The sequence below is a fragment of the Polypterus senegalus genome, chromosome 10, assembly GCF_016835505.1.
Source record: "Polypterus senegalus isolate Bchr_013 chromosome 10, ASM1683550v1, whole genome shotgun sequence".
NCBI classification, from domain to species: Eukaryota; Metazoa; Chordata; class Cladistia; order Polypteriformes; family Polypteridae; genus Polypterus; species Polypterus senegalus.
Window position 1 is genome coordinate 159218133 of NC_053163.1, and position 21934 is coordinate 159240066.

Below are 21934 nucleotides of genomic sequence, written 5' to 3' on the forward strand. Positions count from 1 at the left end.
TTTTTAAGAGCAAAATGTATTTTTTTAATGTAAATCTCACACCACAGAACAAACCAACAACTCTCAACAGACTCTAGCGTTTGCAAAGCACACGTGACTCTCAGCTCTGAGCACCAACCCAAGAATGAAACGCTATGGCAGAAGGGCCAGAAGTATTGCTCAAGTAACACTTGTGCGTCATTTCAGTGGTCTCGCTTGGTCAGAGTTTGAACCCTCACTGCTTCTTTTAGTCTTAAACTGCTGTGTGCTCGGACTTTAACGGCTCCTTATTAGCAACAAGACGCAGATGACAAAAGAGAGCAGCAGGTCCCCATTTTGCTTGTTTCCATTGATGCCTGTGTGTGTGTGTGTGTTTATCATTCGCCGTTTGGTTTAATTAAACACTTGGTAGGAAAGTGAAGAGGAAAAAAAAAGTGAAGGACTGAGAATCACTCGTCTGTTTTAGACTTCAAATCATTTGGGTGACAGCCTTAGAAAGGGGAAATAAAAAACAAATCTCGGATACGAGAATGAGCGGACATGGCAGAGTGAAAGGAGCGACGCGCCATCAAGTGAAGTTGGCACAAAAAAACCTGCAGGCACTGCGCCCCTCCAGGACTGACTTCACCCACCTCTGCCTTAGGGGCTCCGTATTTTTTACCGTTTTGTTGTGTAGCTTATCGGAAAGATGACACGGAATTCACAGAACTTTCTTTTAACCCTATCAGCCCCGGATTTTCTGCTTTTATGGGAGAAATGATTTGGTAATATATTCTACCTTTGTGGTGTCTAGGAAGCTCAAAAATGAAAAAAAAAACATGAAATGATCACTAATATTATCCATCATCCAGCCCGCTATATCCTAACTACAGGGTCACGGGGGGTCTGCTGGAGCCAACACAGGGCGCAAGGCAGGAAACAAACCCCGGGCAGGGTGCCAGCCCACCGCAGGGCACACACACACACACACACACCAGGGACAATTTAGGATTGCCAACACACCTGACCTGCATGTCTTTGGACTGTGGGAGGAAACCCACGCAGACACGGGGAGAACATGCAAACTTCACGTGAACCCGGGTCTCCTAACCACGAGGCAGAAGCGCTACCCACTGCGCCACCGTGCCACCTATTATACAATAGCTGCCAAATACGTCTTCTTGAGGAAATAAAATTGAAAGTGGAAAGTGGAGTTCCTCTTGGAGAGCTGGACAGGGCCCCTCGTAGAAGGTCCTTAACCCTTCAGCAGGACCCACCGCTATCTGCTCCTTTGGGAACAGGAGGAACAGGATGAGCACCGGCAGAGCCTACAAAATGACCTCCAGCAGGCTGGCAGGCAGGCCACTGGTGTGAATGTCTCTGACCAAACAATCAGAAACAGACTTCATGAGGATGACCTGAGGGCTTGATGTCCCCTAGTGGGTACCGTGGAGCTCGATTGGCATTTGTCATAGAATAGCAGAGTTGGCAGGTCCACCACTGGCACCCTGTGCTTTTCACAGATGAGAGCACATGTGACAGACGTGTAAGGGTCTGGAGAAGCCGTGGAGAACGTTATGCTGCCTGTAACATCGTTCAGCATGACTGGTCTGGTGGTGGGTCAGTGATGGTCAGTCTGGGGAGGCATATCCATGGAGGGGCACACAGACCTCTACAGGCAAGACAACGGTGGGCACCTCGACTACCATTAGGTTTCGGGATGAAATCCTTGGACCCATTGTCAGACTCTATGCTGGTTCCTCCTGGTGCACGACAATGCCCGGCCTCATGTGGCGAGAGGAAGAAGGAATCGATACCACTGACTGCGCCCCCTACGCTCACTCGCCTGACCTCAATCCAGTAGAACACCTCTGGGTGGGACATTATGTTTCGGTCCATCCGATACCTCAGCCTGTGCAGGAGCTCAGTGATGCCCTGGTTGAGATCTGGGAGGAGATCCCCCAGGACATCATCTGTTGTCTCATTAGGACTTTGTCAGGCATTTGGGTCGCATACTAACTACTGAGTACGATTGTGAGTTGCTGCAATGAAATTTGGGCCAAATGGACTCACCTGCCTGCCTGCCTGCCTGCCACATTATTTTGTTCCTTTTGATTTTCGGGGTGTCTCTCTCTCTGTCGGTTGATCATTTTCATTTCCATCTTTTCGTTCCTCAGACATCACCATATCAGTCCATACCAGTAGAGAGAGCCAGCAGGATTTTATTCCCATTGAGATCTGATGTGTTTTCAAAGTAGTCCTTTAATTTTTTTGAGCAGTTTATTTTTATATATATATATATATTTTTTATCCTGCACATCCCCCTTATTCTTAAATATCGGCCCACCAGTCCACTTCTTCTCCACTCCTCATCATCCTCTCACTTTCCAAGATTCCATTAAACAATCTGGTTACAAACTCCACTGCCATCTCTCCTAAACACCTCCATGCTTCCACAGGTATGTCATCTGAACCAACGGCCTTTCCAATCAGATTGACTGTCCTGCATAGGATTTAATCTCCCTTTGGACTGCAGGATTGAAACTGGAGCCCCGGGGAGGAGACCCACACAGACATGGGGAGAACATGCAGACTCCATGCAGAAAAAAACCCTGGATGCAAAGGTAAAATATTAGATCATGTTTTCTGTATGGTACAGGGTGAACAGTTACAAATAACTCCATGGTGTTCTTTTCAGCATTTTCCATACTGTCCCAACTGTTTTGCAATTGTGGTTGTAATAAATGTGAAAATTAAAAGTTACACCACCCCAATGTAAGGCTTCTTCTGTTAATACTTATACCTGAATATTTATTAGTATTTACACCTTAATATTTATTGTTTACCAACAGTTCAATTTGTATTTGTATTCCCTACATGACCACGGACCCTATCAGCCTTCCTCGTCTTTAAAATACCTGCCGAAACCCGGGATCGAACCAGGGACCTTTAGATCTTCAGTCTAACGCTCTCCCAACTGAGCTATTTCGGCTTCCTTAGCAATATTGTGACATACATACCCTTACATGTGCGTAGCTAGGTTTTCGTTTCACCATTTTTCCTGTAAAATTTTATGTTATTTAATATTTAACATAAACGTTGCGTGCTGACGCATTTCTCACAGCGTGTATTTAAATGCCAGTGCGTTCTGTTCACTCCTGCAGCAGCACGCGCCTTTCCTCCTCGCGCCTCTTCTTGTGACGTCATTAAGCTGCGACAGGATTACTCTGGTCGCTCCTATTAAACCGTCGTAGATATCGCTATTTTATTATTATTATTTTTTTCCTTACACTTAATTTAGTAATCTTGAAGTTAAGCCAGTGCATAAATTATGAGTATGTTTTTTGTTATACAGTCTGAAGTAAAAGGAAAATAACTATTATTTTTCGGAACGTGTGCTCGTTAGCCTCGCGGACTCGATTCGGTGTCGGACTACCGGACGTTAGCGAGTCCTTTACTAAAATGGCGGCGCTGGTAGGTAAGTTACAGGTTTAAATGTTTCTTTGCCCTTAAGTCGCTATTGAAAGTACGTGGCGATGCTTGTTTATAGGTTGTATGGTTACACTTTATGGATGACTTGCTCTTTTGTAATCGCAGTGTCGCGTTTGTTGACTCGTGTCTGTCGCTCGTCTGTCTCCCTGACCTTGGCACCCGGCTGGCTGTCTCTGCTGTCCTGCAGGCTGCGCATTCGTTCTTCGCTCCTTCATTTCTCGCCTTTTGAAACCAACCCAAAATGAGTGGCGCTGCAACGTGTTTTAGTGACTTGGTGTAAAACAATGTCATGTTTTTGAAATGCCCAACAGAATCGAAGGCAAACAAAGTTGTTTTTCCCTAAAACGAAACACATACGCGGATTTGGTTTTACAGGACGAAATGTCGCCTTGGGCTGATTTGCGAGTTCTTTGCATTTCAGGTGTTGGTGTGTTTTTATCTTGAGGGGCTGAGTAGACATTTCGGGCCATTAAGTACAATACAATTTATTTGTGTATAGCTCAGAGTCACTCAGGGAGTGCAGTAATGATCTTTAACAGACCCTGCAGAACCTTGACAGATAGATAGATACTTTATTAATCCCAAGGGGAAATTCACATAAGGCCCTCCCAGCCTTGACTCTCTAAGAAGACAAGAAAACCCTTGTAGGGGAAGAAACCTCAGGAATGGCAGTTCAAAGAGAAACCCCTTTCCAGGTAGGCTGGGTGTGCAGTGAGGGTCAAAAAAGGGGGCTAAAAAAGCACAATACACAGAACAGGACACAAGTAATCCTCAGTACAATAAAAAATATTACAAGTACAGAGCAGAATTCAACAGCAGATGATATCCCATAATATGATTTGGATTTGTTCAGAGTCCTTGACCATCAAGCTGCCTCCCCCTATTGGCCATTCCACAGCTGAGTCAGCCAATTCGATGACAGGACCCCTCTACCCGACGATTCCTGCAATCCTCCATCAGAGATGACTTTACCTTAGGCAGGCAGAACACCTTGGCATGTGGGCACCAAGTGCCACATTTGAGTACCAAGAAGAGAAACAGAATAGGTCAGGGTGAGTAACAAATTCTAACTCTCATGTTACTTCTGTTTTAGTGCTGATGACTAACAACAGAGATGCAGTCTGTACAGTTAATCAGCAGCTCTAGTCAGGGTGTGCTAAACTGAAGTTGTGAGATTTGAAAGCTGAGACCGAAGGGGCATCTCTTGTAGTAGCAGGCAGACCACTGCACAGTTTAGGGGTCCTGTAACTAAAAGCTCGACCTCCCACTGTTATTTTATTAATCCTTGGACTCCGAAGCAGACCGGCATCTTGAGATCTTAATGTGTGTTCTGATTTGTAAGTCATGATAAGTTCTGATAAGTAAGCCAGACCTTGGTTTTAAGGCTTTATATATGTTAAAAGGAGGGAGAAGTGCGGAGTGGAGTCTGTCGGTGGGCAGCAACTTAAGTAAACTGGCACAGTTCTTTCTTTAACCAAACTCTCTACGAAGCTGTCAAACTATCAACAGACCATATTGAAGAAAAAGGGAAACCAAAAAGAAAGAGAAAGAAAGAAAGAAAATCGTCTCAGTTCCATTACATCCATCCATTTGTTTTTCCAGAGCAGAGTAAATACATCAAATCACTTTTGGTGCGACAGAGTCCAAACTCGGGATGGACAAGATTAGAAATGAGGACATTAGAGGGTCAACTCTGGTTGGACGGTTGGGAGACAAAGTCAGAGAGTTGAGATTGCGTTGGTTTGGACATGTGCAGAGGAGAGGTGAGGGGTCTAATGAGAGAAGGGTGCTAAGGATAGAGCTGCCAGGGAAGAGGAGAAGAGGAAGGCCTAAGAGAAGGTTTATGGATGTGGTGAGAGAGGACATGCAGGTGATGGGTGTAAGGGCTCGTTTATACTTCACGCTCAGAACGCGTACACGCTCACATCATGGCTGCCTCGCATTCCCATTATTCATTTCTGAGCAGGTCCTCAGAAATTAACACAACGCGAGTTGCAGTACCAGCAAAAAGTCAGAGTAACAGAGCAGGATGACGAGGACAGGAAGATATGGAAGAAGATGATCCATTGTGGTGACCCCTAACGGGAGCAGCCAGAAGCAGATAGTATTTCTTAGGACAATTTACCCTTCACTATCTGTTTCTTCATTAAAATAAATCCCTTTGGCTCAAAGGGCATGTTTGCCTCCTGGAGGTGAGTGTCGCCTAATCACTCCTCCCTAATCCTGAGCTGTTAAACATTGAGGGCCTTTGGTTAATTAGTTCTCACCATTACATTGGACTCCGTAGAACCCACCTGTGAAAACTGGACTGCTGAATTAATAATTCAATGAATGTTTACTTGTTGCACTGGCATCTCTTATGGCTGACATAATAGGCAGCTGTGCCAGTTAGATGGCAGCACGCAGCTCCACTGATAAGGGCTAAGTGTGTGAATTTCCCCTTGGGATTAATAAAGTATCTCTATCTATCTATCTATCTATCTATCTATCTATCTATCATATGATGTCTTTTATCTATCTATCTATTTGTCATATAGTGTCTTTATCTATCTATCTATCTATCTATCTATCTATCTATCTATCTATCTATCTATCTAAGCTGCAGACAGCTTGGCGTGGTGCCTCTTGACTACTTGAAATAAAAGTACAGGCCCTTAACATTTAATCTTTACATAGTTTAAAACTGGTTTAATGTACTCTTCTGTAACTTTATTATTAGTATTCATAAAGAGGCACAGACATATAAATTTAAATGCACTTTTAACCTATACTGTATGTATACACGCTAATTTGAAAGCTGGCCTATAGTGTTCCTATAATTAAGCCTTGAATACTTCGAGAAACTTGTATAATACACACTATATTGGCAAAAGTATTGGGGACCCCCCCCCCCCTTTCCAAATCCTTGAATTTAGGTATTCCAATTTCTTCCATGGCCACAGGCATATAAATTCGAGCCCCTCGGCATGCAGATGGCTTCTACCAACATTTGTGACAGAATGGATCGCTTTCAGGAGCTCCGTGTGTTGCAACTGTGCAATAAACCCATTTGTGACATTTCCTCACTACTAAATATTCCACAGTCAGCTGTTAGTGGTATTTTAACAAAGTGCAAGTAACTGGGAACAACAGCAACTCAGCCACGAAGTGGTAGGCCACATCAAATCACAGAGTGGGGACAGCACATGCTGAGTTGTGCAGAAGTCGGCAACTTTCTGCAGAGTCGGTAGCTACAGACCACCGAAAGCTCAAGAACAATGCAGCGTAGAGAGAGGGAGCTTCATGGGATGAATGGGTCTCCATGGCCGAGCAGCTGCAGCCAAGGCTCCGATGCAGTGGTGTAAAGCCCACCACCCGTCACTGGACTCGAGAGCAATGCAGACGTGTCCTGTGGAGTGTCAAATCACGCAACCCGATGGACGTTTCTGGGTTTGGCGGCCTCCTGGAGAACGAGACTTCGCTGACTGCATTGTGCCAGGTGTAAAGTTTGGTGGAGCAGGGATTATGGTGTGGGGTTGGGCTTGGCCCCCTTAGTTCCAGTGACGGGAACTCTTAACACTTCAGCATACAAATCCATTTTGGACAATTTCTTGCTCCCAACTTTGTGGGAACAGTTTGGGGATGGCAATGTGACCGAGCACAGGCACCAGGCCACAAAGCAAGGCCTATAAAGAAATGGAGTTTGGTGTGGCTGCACAGAGAGAGCCCTGACCTCAACCCGACAGAACAACTTTGGGATGAATTGGAGCGGAGACTGCGAGCGAGTGAGCCAGGCCATCTCGTCCCACATCAGTGCCTGACCTCACAAATGCTCTCCTGGTCACAAATCCCTATCAACACACTCCTACACCTCGTGGAATGCCTTCCCAGAGGAGTTGAAGCTGTTGGAGCTGCTTAGGGTGGGCCGACTCCATATTAAAGCCTATGTGTTAAGAAGGGGATGTGTGTGTAAAGACAGGGCGTCCCAATACTTTTGGCAGTAGAGTGTATACCAGGCAGAAGGCCCAGCATCTGTGTTCCTAGAATAAAATTTAGCTGGTCGGTAGCTCGCCTCCTTCAAAGAACACAACCTCCTTCATTCACAGAAATTCGAAACAAAGCATCTTGCACCCTCATCCACGCTGGAAAAATTATTGCTCAATTTCAAGGAGTTAGACTCCATCTCTACAATATATAAAATCCTTTTACAATCCCTTCCTTTCAAAGATCCAAGAGGACCCTGGGAAAATGACCTGTCAATTAATTTATCAGAAAAGGAGTGGAAAGTAGCAATGCAGAGAATTCACTCAAGCTCCATATGCGCAAAGCATACAATTATACAACTCAAAATTATATATCGAGCACATCTGTCTCGACTAAAACTCTCCAAAATGTTTCCAGGGCATGATCCAACCTGCGAACGTTGCAACCAAGCCCCAGCCTCACTAGGTCACATGTTCTGGGCCTGCTCCAAATTAACATTATTCTGGACAAAATTTTTTAATTACCTCTCAGACAGCCTTGGACTCACAATCCCTCCTAACCCATTAACAGCTGTGTTTGGGGTTCTTCCAGAGGGTCTTAAAGTGGAGAAAGACAAACAAATTGTGATTGCATTCACTACACTCTTGGCACGCAGACTTATTCTGATAAACTGGAAGAACCCAAACTCTCCTCTTTTAAGTCAGTGGGAAACTGATGTGTTATATTATTTAAAATTGGAAAAAATCAAATACTCAGTTAGAGGATCTGTGCAGACTTTTTTCAAAACATGGCAGGATCTAATCAGTAATATTTTGAAATGATTTTATAAAGAACAGAGAATTTGTTGATTTAGGTATTTTTACAAGCCTTAAATTTTACACCGTTTGGCTTGCTCTCTCTCTCTCAGGGGGGGGGATCGATCTGTTCTTAGTATAATTTTTTTTGTAAAACTTGATTGCTATGTATTGATTGTAATAAAATTAATAAATAATAAAAAAAAAAAAACAAAGCAAGTAAAGCAGCAAGCAGGTCGCTCTTTTATGCCAAAATCAACGGTGGTCTTCCTTAATTAACTCCTTCATGGTCTAAGACTAACTGTAACTCTTACTATTTTAACGTGCTCCAGGATCTAAAGCTTATTTTCATATATGCCCATGATTCCCTTTGAATATATGCAAATCATCAACTTTAAGAATATACTTTTCTATACCTACCAGCAGCATCCGCCATCTCTCCTCAGCTCGATTCACTACAAGTGCACCGCGCCATGTATGACAATAATGAGATGCTCTTCTTGCAATGACTTTGACTGCAAAAAACATTCAACAACTGAAGTGAAATGTGACACACGTGTGCAGATCTTGCAGTGGGTGAAAGTGCGACGGGTGACAAATGAGCACCGGAGAAGTGGATCAGGTTTATTTTCAGATAGGATATAGCGGGTTGGGAAATGACTGACTAACCCGGGTTCACGGGGGTCTGCTGGAGCCAATCCCAACCAACACAGGCCACAAGGCAGGAACAAACCCGTGGGCACACCACACCCACACACATTAGTGACAATTTAGGATCGCCAATGCACCTAACCTGCATGTCTTTGGACTGTGGGAGGAAACCCAGGCAGACACGGGAGAACATGCAAACTCCACGCGGGGAAGACCCGGGAAGCAAACCTGGGTCTCCTAACTGCGAGGCAGAAGCGCTACCACTGCGCCACCGTTCTGCCCTTTCAGATAGTCCACTCATACTATTCAGTAATATGGTATTACATTATGGGTTGGCACCCTGCCTGGGATTGGTTCCTGCCTTGTGCCCTGTGTTGGCTGGGATTGGCTCCAGCTGACCCCCGTGACCCAGTGTTCGGATTGTGCGGGTTGGAAAATGGCTGAATGGGTGGTATTACATTTTAAACATGGGCAATTTAAAATGACTGCAGTATTTTATATTACAACCTCACAACGTGCATCTAAATAGCCATTTTAACACTGGGACTTAAATTAAACCACGTGAGTACTGATGGCAAATGGTGCGAGTAGGTAAGGGTTAAAGCCAGGGCTGTGGAGTCGGGGAATTGGAGACAATTTTGGGTACCTGGAGTTAGAGTCGGCAAAAATGTACTGACTCCTAATAAATTAAAATTGTAATGAAAACAAATACAGCAAGTTCAAATGTCCCATTTCACAAACAATAGTCCTAATGAAGTACTCCTCTGATGTAAGAATAAAGCCGAGCGCGTAGTTGTGTTACTACTAGTGTGAGGTTCAGCTGACCGATTCTACAACCTGACGTTCACATAGTGTATAGAATCTGGATTATGGTACATTACAAAAAGGGTTTTCATTTGATTTCAGATCGAATGTGTTTAATAAGTTCATGTGAGTGTAGACAAGTGTAATGATGGAGGTGGAGGTGTGTGCTGTGGCCTGATGGGTGTTCAGGGGTTTAAACTGGCCAATACGGTAGAGAGTCAGCGTCCTAGCCAGTAGTTCTGTGGTTAAATGACGACGTGTATGTTGCCTTCCTTCAATCAACATGGAAAGTACATTAGTGTTGAGGGGTACAAAATCTGTACATTTTGGTTTATATTTCCATTATATTTTGTTCAAGATGATGACAGATGAACTACATTCAAGACAAATCAAAGCATCTCCTCTTCCCAGTTATATCTCACTTTTAAAACAGCTGTTTCAACAAAGAAAGAAAGACATGCTGGTGGCTCAATTACTTTACAACCTGGGAAAGGAAGACATAATAAAAAATAATAATAAAAATACATTACATTTATATAGCGCTTTTTTATCAGTTACTCAAAGCGCTCAGCAATTGCAGGTTAAGGGCCTTGCTGAAGGGCCCAACAGAGCAGAGTCCCTTTTTGGCATTTTACGAGATTCGAACCGGCAACCTTCTGATTGCCAGTGCAGATCTCTAGCCTCAGAGCCACCACTCCACCTAACATACATAGTGACACCTCATAGAACATAAAGTTCTATTGTTTGGGAAACGGACAGTGAATTAATTCTTCATAGTGACAGCCAGGCAGCCCAGCCACAGGGGATGCACAAATCAGTGTGTTTCTTCGTGCCGGTCCCAAGCCCGGATAAATGGGGAGGGTTATTTCAGGAAGGGCATCCGGTGTTAAATTTTGCCAAATCAATATGCGGACAACAATTTTGGATGATCCGCTGTGGCAACCCCTAACAAGAGCAGCCGAAAGAAGAAGTGACAGCCAGCCAATCAGAATATCTAACAATCACATCTTGCAAAACCCCAGATACAATTTTAGAATAAATATGCCTCATCTGAGGAGCGATATAGTGAGTAAGGAAGAAGGGATGTACTGTAGATGTCACTGGTCGTCAGGAAAGGATTAAATTGCAACAAAACTGAACTCCTGCAAATTGGTACTAAAGTGCAACTTAATAAAATGAGCTCCTTCCCAGTCCATCTTGGCGTTGATCTCATCAGATCTGCCTCTACTGCAAAGAATCTTGGTGTCATTTTTGATTCCTCCCTCTCTTATTCCACATAAATCACATTAAGAAACTTTCTTACTTTCACCTCCGTCACGTATCCTGTGTTCGCTCCTTCCTCTCCTTTTCTAACACTGAGAAACTTGTCTCTGCTTTTATCAAATCCTACATCGATTATTGTAACTCGCTGCTGGCAGGTGCCCCTTCTAATCTTATATCGCAGGTCCAGCTTACTCAAAACTCGGCCGCAAGAGTCCTTACCCAAACTAACAGCAGCGAGCACATCACACCCATCTTGCTTCACCTTCACTGGCTTCCTGTGTCTTACAGAATTGAATATAAAATCCTACTAATAACCTGCAAAGCCTTAAACAACCTCGCACCAAACTACATCAGTGACCTTCTCCATCACTATGTGCCTGTCTGCCCACTAATGTCCTCTGATTCTGGCAATCATATTGTACCCCACACTAATCTACACTCCATGGGTGACAGCAGGGCATTCAGCTGTATAGCCAGTGCCCAGACTCTGGAATGACCTACTGAAATTAATCAGGTCAGCTGACTCCATGAATTCTTTTAAAAACGACTCAAAACTCATTTGTTCAGGAAGGCTTTTAGCTCTAATTTATTACCCTTCTCTCAGTTTACCTCTGTGTCAAGATGCTCATGTAATCTGTATGTGTGTGTGCGAGACCATCAATTATGTTGTCTGTTAGGCTTTTCTCTGAATTTACTATCTTACTCTTCTTTATTTATTTATCTGGTTTAGTGCAATGCAATATACTGTATACCCTACCGTTCTTTCTTAAACTCTGTGAAGTGCCTTTAGCAAGGGAAATGCGCTATATAAATAAAATTTATTATCATGACCAACTACGAGTGTTCGGTCACAAAAGCCTGCGACATGCCATCTGTAACTTTTTCATAAGCTTTTTCAATAGACTATATATATCCAGACTTTTCTGTCAGTCCTATTTTCTATTATTGTTTTGTTCCAGTGGTATTATTATTCTTGTAATAAATACCGTGCTGCTTTTAACTTTCTATGCTTTGCCTTCACGTCTATAGAGTGATTGAAGTAATAAGTTAGATTTCTTTGAGCACCTGGTGCAGTCGGAAGTTTGCCATGCGCTTTGTGTTGTGAGGTTTATTAAGGCTGAGGGTGAGAGCTCCACCCCATAGTAGGGAACAGGACGCCAGATAAGGCAATCTTGGCTGATAAATGGCCGGTAGTCCAGGATGTTGAGCCTTTGTATGTTTAAATGTATTCTTGTAGACCAAAAGTAATATTTAGGTCTGAGATATCATTAAAACGCCGTATGTTGTTTGTGCTGATAATAAGTCACTTGAAGTGCTGAGAGAGTGACAGGCTGTGTTATTCCTAAGGCACTCGTGTGGTTTAAAGTGCTCGAGATTAATCAGCGTGTGTGTGTCATTCATGGGGCTCTGTTGTGGTTAGAGTCTGTGTTTCTGCGTATTGCTGTGTATGTGTGTGTTCATCTTAAAGTGCAACAGTAAACTAACCTGATAACAAACTTGACGAGTACACTTACTCTTGAGAAAACAGATAAAGGGTAAGTAGAGGGAAATAATACGATAATACAATTAGGATATTAAATACAGAGGAGTCGGAGTTGAAGGATTTATCTACTGATTCCATAGCCCTAGTTAAAGCTGTGGTTCATAAAGTTTTTTATTTTTTTCTCACAACCCAGTTTTGCTTTTTTTTGAATCGCTGCCAATTGTTATGCCTCTGTGCCCCTTGGAGATTCACTGCCGATTGTCACCCACCCAAGAGTCTCCCTTTCAGAATCACAGGCGCGGGTCACAACATAACAATGACGTCTGCTTGAGCTGCCCGTGGTGGCCCATCGTAAGAAAACAAAACTTTGGAGGCCCTTTCCCATTGTGTACTGTTGTGATTTGCAACTCAAATTCGGGCAACACTCGCCCTATAGTTTAAGAAATGCACCATCCAGACTACGTAGCGATGGCCGAGAAAAAATTAGCATTTGTGCAGAAGAAGAAAAAACAACAGCATGACGTTTTTGTGATTTTAATTTAATTGCTTTTATATTTTTAACTATTAACTGGCACATCGGCTGCCTTTGGCTGCACAAGTAAAAGGGAGAGGGACGGGTAAGAAAGGAGAAAAAGAATTTATGAAAAGGTACTCGAGAAGTGAGTGCATGAGCACGAGAAAGGCGAGAGGCAAAAAGGAAGACTAGAACTCCACTCGACTTTCCGGTAGAGGAGAGTGAGTGTGACATAGCTGGCGTAGATCCCATAGATCCCTGATATTAAAAATAACTTGTAATGTTAATGATATAGTATACTAACAAGTGTTAAATAACACTAATGAATATTATATGATTTTATGTGATACAAAATATTTTCAGTATCGTTTATATTTTTGGCTTGTGCATTTTCGGTGCTCTTTTGCCAAGCTTAAAAAAAACCCCTGAGCTATTTCATTGTTCACATTCAAATTGCAAATAAAGATGCCAAATTTGTGAATCTGGAGGGGTGACTGTGTGTAATAAAACACTAATGTGCTGTGCTTGTGCGTGTGTGTCCGGTCCCTCTGATCAATCTGATAGGCCAGTTTGGCTTTTGTCTGACTGCTCAGTTTCGCTGTGGTTGCTTAGTCAAATGCAGTTGAGGCAGAAAGTAGATAGATAGATACTTTATTAATCCCAAGGGGAAATTCACATAATCCAGCAGCAGTATGCTGATACAAAGAAACAATATTAAATTAAATAGTAATAAAAATGAAAAAAATTAAAATAAAATTAATGTTAGCATTTACTCCCCCGGTGGAATTGAAGAGTCGCATAGTGTGGGGGAGGAGCGATCTCCTCAGTCTGTCAGTGGAGCAGGACAGTGACAAAAGTCTGTCACTGAAGCTACTCCTCTGCCTGGAGATGACACTGTTAAGTGGATGCAGTGGATTCTTCATGATTGACAGGAGTTTGCTTAGTGCCCGTCGCTCTGCCACAGATGTTAAACTGTCCAACTTTACTCCTACAATAGAGCCTGCCTTCTTAACAAGTTTGTCCAGGCGTGAGGCGTCTTTCATCTTTATGCTGCCACCCCAGCACACCACCACGTAGAAGAGGGCACTCGCCACAACCGTCTGGTAGAACATCTGCAGCATCTTACTGCAGATGTTGAAGGATGCCAACCTTCTCAGAAAGTATAGTCTGCTCTGACCTTTCTTACATAGAGCATCAGTATTGGCAGTCCAGTCCAATTTGTCATCCAGCTGCACTCCCAGATATTTATAGGTCTGCACCCTCTGCACACAGTCACCTCTGATGATCACAGGGTCCATGAGGGGCCTGGGCCTCCTAAAATCCACCACCAGTTCCTTGGTCTTGCTGGTATTCAGGTGTAAGTGGTTTGAGTCGCACCATTTAACAAAGTCTTTGATTAACTTCTGTACTCCTCCTCCTGCCCACTCCTGATGCAGCCCACAATAGCAGTGTCATCAGCTTAACTTTTGCACGTGGCAGGACTCGAGTCATATTGGAAGTCTGATGTATATAGATTGAACAGGACCGAGAAAGTACAGTCCCGCGGCGCCCTGTATTGCTGAACACAATGTCAGACCTGCAGTTCCCAAGACGCACATATTGAGGTCTGTCTGTAAGATAGTCCACAATCCATGCCACCAGGTGTGAGTCTACTCCCATCTCAGTCAGCTTGCCTCTAAGGAGCAGAGGTTGGATGGTGTTGAAGGCGCTAGAGAAGTCCAAAAACATACTGCTTACAGCACCACTGCCTCTGTCCAGGTGGGAGAGGGAGCGGTGTAGCATATAGATGATGGCATCCTCCGCTCCAACCTTCTCCTGGTATGCGAACTGCAGAGGGCGGGCGGACCTGTGGCCTCAGGTGGTGAAGCAGCAGCCGCTCCATGGTCTTCATCAGATGTGACGCCAGAGCAACAGGCCGGAAGTCATTCAGCTCACTAGGACGTGATACCTTTGGGACAGGAGTGATACAAGATGTTTTCCAAAGCCTGGGACTCTCCCCTGTTCCAGGCTCAGGTTGAAGATGCGCTGTAGAGGACTCCCCAGTTCCAACGCACAGGCCTTCAGCAATCGTGGCGATACACCATCTGGACCCGCTGCTTTGCTGGCACAAAGTCTTTTCAGCTCTCTGCTCACCTGGGCTGCTGTAATTGTGGGTGGGGATGTCTCACCTATGCTGGTATCAGCAGAAGGATGGCTGGAGGATGCAGTACTCGAGGTGAGAGTGGGTTACTGTGATCAAACCTATTAAAGAAGTTGTTCATTTGGTTTGCTCTCTCCACGCCTGTCTCGATGGCGGCACCCGCTCGAGCTGCAGCCAGTGATAATCTTCATCCCATCCCACACTTCCTTCATGCTGTTGTTCTGCAACTTCTGCTCCAGCTTTCTCCTGTACTGCTCTTTCGCCCTGAGCTGGACTCCGAGTTCCTTCTGCACGCACTTGAGCTCATGCTGATCACCACCTTTAAAAGCCCTTTTCTTCTGGTTCAAAAGGCCCTTGATGTCACTTGTAACCCATGGCTTGTTGTTAGCATAGCAGCATACTGTTCTTACTGGAACTACAATGTCCATACAGAAGTTGATGTAATCAGTTGTGCATTCAACAGCCTCTTCAATGTTCTCACTATGTGACCCAAGCAATATATCCCAGTCTGTAGTTCCCAGTCTCTCAGAGCCTGCTCTGCCTCAGGGACCACTTCCTGAATGAGCGTGTGGTTGTAGGTAGCGCCTCACTCTTGGTTTGTATTGAGGCTGAAGCAGAACCAGGTTATGATCTGCTTTCCCAAGCGCAGGCAGCAGGGTGGCGCTGTATGCGTCTTTAACGTTTGCATACAGTAGGTCAATAGTCCTGTTTCCCGGTGTTACAATCCACATACTGGGAGAAGGCAGGTAATGTTTTGTCCAGCGCTACATGGTTAAAGTCTCCAGCGATTAGCACAAGTGCCTCAGGGTGCTGCGCTTGTAACTTAGCAACTGCGGAATGGATGATGTCACTCGCCATCTCCGCTCGCTTGAGGGGATGTAAACAATAACAGCAATCACGTGTCCAAAATCTCTGGGCAAGTAATAGGGCGCAGACTTACGGCCAACAGTTCGATGTCCCTGCAGCAAGTGGAGATTTTAACGTTTACATGTCCTGAGTTGCACCACCTTGTACTGACATAGAGAGCGAGTCCTCCTCCTTTCTTCTTTCCACAGGTACTTGCGCCTCTGTCCGCTCTAACTGTGCTAAACCCGGGTAGCTCCACGTTAGCATCTGGGATGATAGACGTTAGCCACGTTTCACTAAAACACAGCAAGCTGCATTCTCTGTAGGTTCTGACATTTTTCACCAGCACAGCCAGTTCGTCGATCTTATTTGGTAGTGAGTTTACATTTCCCAGGATCACAGAAGGCACCGACGGTTTAGAACGCCATTTTCTCTTAAGTTGTCTTGATTTAATCTTATCTTTTATCTTTGCGCTGGCTCGGCTGCCCCGATATCGTCTTCTTACCTCGTCAGGTAAATAAGGAACCACACCGGCATAAGCATTTCTTCTCAGTGCTTTAAGCTGACTACTTGAATAGGCGATTCTCGGAGTGTAAAAATCCATGTCAAATAGTAAAATAGTAAAAAGTGTCCAGGGAGCAATTCCACATAAAAGAAAGTAGTAGAAGTGATCAGTGAAATAGAGAAAAACAGAGATAAAAAGGTAAAAAGATAAAGTCATATACGGAGCTGCTGGAAAGGTTGCCACTCGGATGCGGCGCTGGAAATACTAATAAGTATAAGGTTGACACATGCAAGGATACCGAGGAGGAAAGTCACTTTGAGATGTGGAGAATAATTACGAATAATTATGAATGATAATTTTACACTGGGTAATTTGGGGGCAGTTCTGCCAACCTTTCTAGTACAGTGATCCCCCGCCTGTCGCTGAAGTTACGTTCCAGACCCATCAGCGATAGGTGAAAATCTACGATATAGAAAAACAATGTAAATAAAACATTTTTTTGTTTATAGTTTAATCCTTAAAATACCCCTCCCACACTCTTTAAACACATGTAAATTTATTAAAACACACATTTTTTAAACACATATGATATGTGGATGTCAGGCTAAGTATATGAGTAACATCTTTCTATGATAAAACATTTTAATGTCACGCAAGACAGGGCAGTGAGACAGAAGAACAGCTGCTGTACAGGCTTTTAAATGATCGACGCGCAGAGCGACAAGCAGAACGGACACCTTGGCAGAAGCAGCACAAAGCCAGTAGCTGATCCATCCACTTCTGCTTAGCATGCGTTCAGCTCCCCCCATCACAACGCGAGTGGGAGAGACACAAAGTGGGAGGAGCATAGCGCGCCTCCAGAGGGGGGAGTGGAGGGTTGAGCAAAGCGATTGAGACCAGATCATCTCGGAGAGACACTTTGACTATATGTGAGACTAGACATTACAACCTTAGGAAGTAAAACCTGTGAGACGGTGACTTTAGCACGTCACGCCCTACTTACAATCATTTTAAAACAAGTTCACGGACAGCTAACCTAGCAGTTGTTGGAATGCTTTTAGCAGAAACACTTCATGTCCTCCCAGCTCTTAAAACAACGACAGGCAGAACATGCAGCAAGCCAGCAGATGATCTGTGCACTTCTCCTTTGTGCGCATTCAGCCCTCACACTCCAATACAGAACGCTAGCAGCAGAAAAGCGAAATGGCAAAAGGACAGCTGCTGTACAGGATTTAAGTGATTGACGCAAAGCACGACAAGCACAACACACAGCTGGCCAGCAGCAGCAGCAGCAAGACACCAGCTGAACCAATCGTATCTCTTTAGTGTGTGTTCAAACCCCCCCTTCACAACATGAGCAGTGTTATAAGTCCCACAAGAAAGAGATGTAACCACACCCGTGGCAGGAAGTAAAGGACAAATATTGTTTTTACAAAAGTTTTAAAGTAAAAATGAAAATAATGCATATGTAACAATTCCCATGAAAATAACATTCTCTTTAAATTGTTTATCCGGTAAACCAAACCTGGGGGTGGGCAAGCGAAGCGGAGCCCCCTAGTAATAATACTAATACAGTGATCCCTCACTGTATCGTGCTTCGACTTTCGTGGCTTCACTCCATTGAGGATTTTATATGTAAGCATATCTAAATATCTATCACGGATTTTTTGCTGTTTCGCGGATTTATGCGGACAATGGGTCTTTTAATTTATGGTACATGCTTCCTCAGTTTGTTTGCCCAGTTGATTTCATACAAGGGACGCTATTGGCGGATGGCTGAGAAGCTACCCAATCAGAGCACGTATTACATATTAAATAAAACTCCTCAATGATATACGATATGCTTCCCGCGCAGTTCTTTGCATACTTGAAAGCCCGAACAGCACGTATTGATTTTTGATTGTTTGCTTTTCTCTGTCTCTCTCAGTCTCTCTCTGACATTCTCTGCTCCTGACGGAGGGGGTGTGAGCAGAGGGGATGTTCGCACACTAGCCTAGAGGATACGGACGCTCCTCTAAAAAATGCTGAAAGACTATTTTTACATTGCTCCCTTTCTTGCAGCTGCTGTGTGTGGCGGTGTATCGCATACTTAAAAGTCCGAACAGCCGTATTGATTTTTGATTGTTTGCTTCTCTCTCTGTCTGTCTGACATTCTCTGCTCCCGACGCGCACCCCTTTGAAGAGGAAGATATGTTTGCATTCTTTTAATTGTGAGACGGAACTGTCATCTCTGTCTTGTCAAGGAGCACAGTTTAAACTTTTGAAAAAGAGACAAATGTTTGTTTTCAGTGTTTTAAAGTCCCTGTCTCTACAATGTCCTGTGTTTCTGTGCCAATCTGTGACCCAAGTGTGACAGTATAAAAATAGCAATATAAACGTATGTTTTTACTTCGCGGATTTTCACCTTCATGTCTAGAGGGTCTAATAATGTTAAAAAATGTATTAAGAAGGTCGTAAACAGGTTTTCTATGTTCTAACTGCGAAAATATTCGATTTATAAATAAAGAATCCTACTTTGCGGAAATTCATTTATCATGGTAGAGTCTGGAACTGATTAACCGCGATAAACGAGGACTGAATGTATAGCGGGGGATCACTGTAGTCATCAAGAAGACTGGATTTAAGCCTCAAAATGACAGAAGAAGGTGGTCATCATGCCGGAGAGACGAGACATTTAACGTTCCTACCCGAATGGGCCGCCTCAAATTAATACCTGAGTGCTGCCCTGCAGTGGGTGACACCTCAGCACCACACCAGTTCCAATCCCCTACAGGCCTGATCCCATTGGCTCTCCGGCGGTGTCAGCTATTCCAAAGGCTTCACCCCCCATCCCCTACGTAATGCAAGCAGCCTTCCTGTGTCACATGAGGGTACCCAAGAAAGGCATAGGGCAAACACTTAAGGGTACATGTAAGGTAAGAGTTGTACATCGGAAATATTGTCAAATGTATTCTTTTACCTGTCTTCGTCAGACAACCTAGCCGGTTATTACGTAAGTCTGCAAAAGGCACAAGCCTGAGCCCGCTTGCCAACCTGATGACTAAGCACATCACTGTATGTTCACGTTCCCATTTATGAGCCTATTAGTCAAAATCCAAATCCAGTCTGTGGCAGTCTGATGAATTGTGTCTCTCTTTTTCATTTCAGGTCCCCGCCTGGCCAGGCTTTTAACCGTAAACCTCAGGTCTGTAGCACTTTCTACTTTGCCTTTAAGGTTGGCGTGCACTGTGTTTTTAAGCCCAGATGTCTGTCAGTTTTTTTGTTTTGTTTTTTTATCAGCACAAAACCACTAGCAGATCGTAGTATCCACTCTTGACAAGGTACACCAGATGGCCAAAAATATGTGGGAATCGGCCTCCTGCATTCTGATGGACAAATCCGGGTTAGGCAGATACCAGAAAAATGGTACCTTCCAGACCTCATAGTACCTACTGTAAAGTTTGGAGGAGTGATGACCTTAGGGTTTGGGCTAGGCCTCTTTGATTCTAGTGAAACGTATTATTAAAGCTACAGCATATACAGACATTATAGACACCTGTGAACTTCAAACTTTGTAGCATCCATTTAAGGAAGGCCCTTTTGTGTTCCAGCTTGGCTGTGCCCTTTTTTGCACAAAACCAGGTCGATAAAAACATTGAACTCCTGAACTTCTGCACTTAGATTTAAGTGAAAGACCAGTTGTCCACAATTTACTATGGACTGAGCCAGCTAGTTAAAGAAACGTATGTTTGACCAACTAAGGGTATTGATATGAATCTTAGGGTCTCTATGTGTCTGCTGGTTTGGGGTCAACTACAGGAATGATTCCTCCTGGTTGCCCTTTTATGAAGCACAGTCACAGGTTTACATTTTGAACAAAATAGCAGATGTTTACATATTTTCTTGTGATAGTTATCCCCAGATATTTAAAGTGTTTTCATTTCATGTTATAGTTATCCAATCTAGTATGATGTGATAGAAAATTTACTGGGAAGAACACACTTTTATTCACATTAATTCTGAATCCAGAAATCTTGTGAAATTCTCCTAACACATCTACAACTAACAATAGAGATAACTGTAGATGTGATATATAAATCACCATATCATCTGCATATACTGATATTTTCTGTTTGAGTCCTTCTCTGATAGTCCCCTTTATGTGTACTTTTGTCCAGAAGTGAATAGCCAGTGGCTCAGTGGCTAATGCAAAAGGCATTGGTGATAATGGGCACCCTTGTCGAACCTCTTTCTAATTTGAAGTAATCGGTGTCATTGACCTTTGGTACTTTGTCTCTCCGGAAAATCCTTGGGTCCTGTTGGTTTGACTTTGCGTTGCTCATGGAATCCCGAATGAGGCACATGACAGTTATGGCACTACGGCCGTGTGGCGCGTTTCCCCGAGGGTGATCCAGATTGTTGGGGTCCCGAGTGGCTGGACCAGGCTAAATGGTCACCCACGTAACACCTGGCTGCAGCAGATAGAGGGTCATTTCCAGAGGGTGGGATTGGATCGCTTTTCTGCCTGGGGGTTTGCCAACCGGGATCCCGAGTTGTTTCGTTGTGTAATGGGTGTGGCAACACGCTGTACCAGTGCAGGCTTCCCAACTTGACTTGGTGTCAGTGTTATTAATGAGGTCTGATGCTTCTGGACTGGTATAAAGTACTTGAATCCATGCAGATATATTGCAGCCAAGCCATAATCTGTGCAGTGTAATATGTATATAATCCCATTCAAGTCTATTAAAGGCTTTTTCTGCAGCCAAAGATAGTAAATCTTCTGATGAGTTTGAATTTTGAAGGCGAGTATATCACTGTTAACAGACGCCAAAGGTTTGAGGCTGGGTGTCTGTCTGTAATAAATTCTGTTTGGTGTTGTGATATCACTGAGGGAAGCACTTTCTCAATTCTTCAGCCTAAAACTTTCGCTAGTATCTTCACATCATTATTCAGGAGTGAAATTTCACTATGTGATGCACGTTGTAGTTGAGTCTTTGTTTTTATTTGCATAACAGCAGATCTTTTGTAGCCTGCCTCTGTTTACCTTGACTCTTTCTTTCCCTTTCTTTGCAGACCTGGCTGTGTTTTCGCTCTGCATAATAAAGGCCTTCACCAGAGTTCAGAAGCTGAAAGCAGGTCAGAACGTGGTCAAGACGTTTCACAACTAAATGCATCATCATCTTCATTAATTGCTGGGCAAACATTGTGCTTGGTTTAATTTCAGCATTTTAGCCCCTCGCCACCTGAAATGGATTTAACTGTTCAGAAAGTGTTAAGTATTCCTTGGGTATACTTGAGGGGTGTCCAACTCTGGTCCTGGTGGGCCACAGTGGCTGCAGGTTTTCATTCTAACCCTTTTCCTAATCAGTGACCAGTTTTCACTGCTAGTTAACTTTTTTCCTATCATTTTAATAGCCACTAGCCAACCCACAGCGTATCATACACTGCATAATCAGGCCGGTTTTTAAAGATTTTTAAGCACAGGGAGAAAATTAACATTTGAAAAATCGGTAATGTAATAAATCAGCAAGAAAAGCAACAT

General features: G+C 43.7%; 1 protein-coding gene and 1 non-coding gene across 2 annotated transcripts in view; one reads left to right on the plus strand and one right to left on the minus strand.

Annotated features, from left to right (window-relative positions):
- Positions 1–2877: 2877 nt before the first annotated feature.
- Positions 2878–2950, minus strand: trnaf-gaa. The gene has a single exon. It is a non-coding gene; the product is annotated as a tRNA-Phe (tRNA).
- A 289-nt stretch (positions 2951–3239) lies between these two features.
- Positions 3240–21934, plus strand: part of ndufs7 (NADH:ubiquinone oxidoreductase core subunit S7) — a 39172-nt gene continuing 20477 nt past the window's right edge. The window contains exons 1-3 of the mRNA XM_039767134.1: positions 3240–3436; positions 19561–19597; positions 21466–21528. Of these exons, the coding sequence (XP_039623068.1) occupies positions 3421–3436; positions 19561–19597; positions 21466–21528 (116 nt within the window). The 5' untranslated portion in view covers positions 3240–3420. The remainder of the gene's footprint in view (positions 3437–19560; positions 19598–21465; positions 21529–21934) is intronic.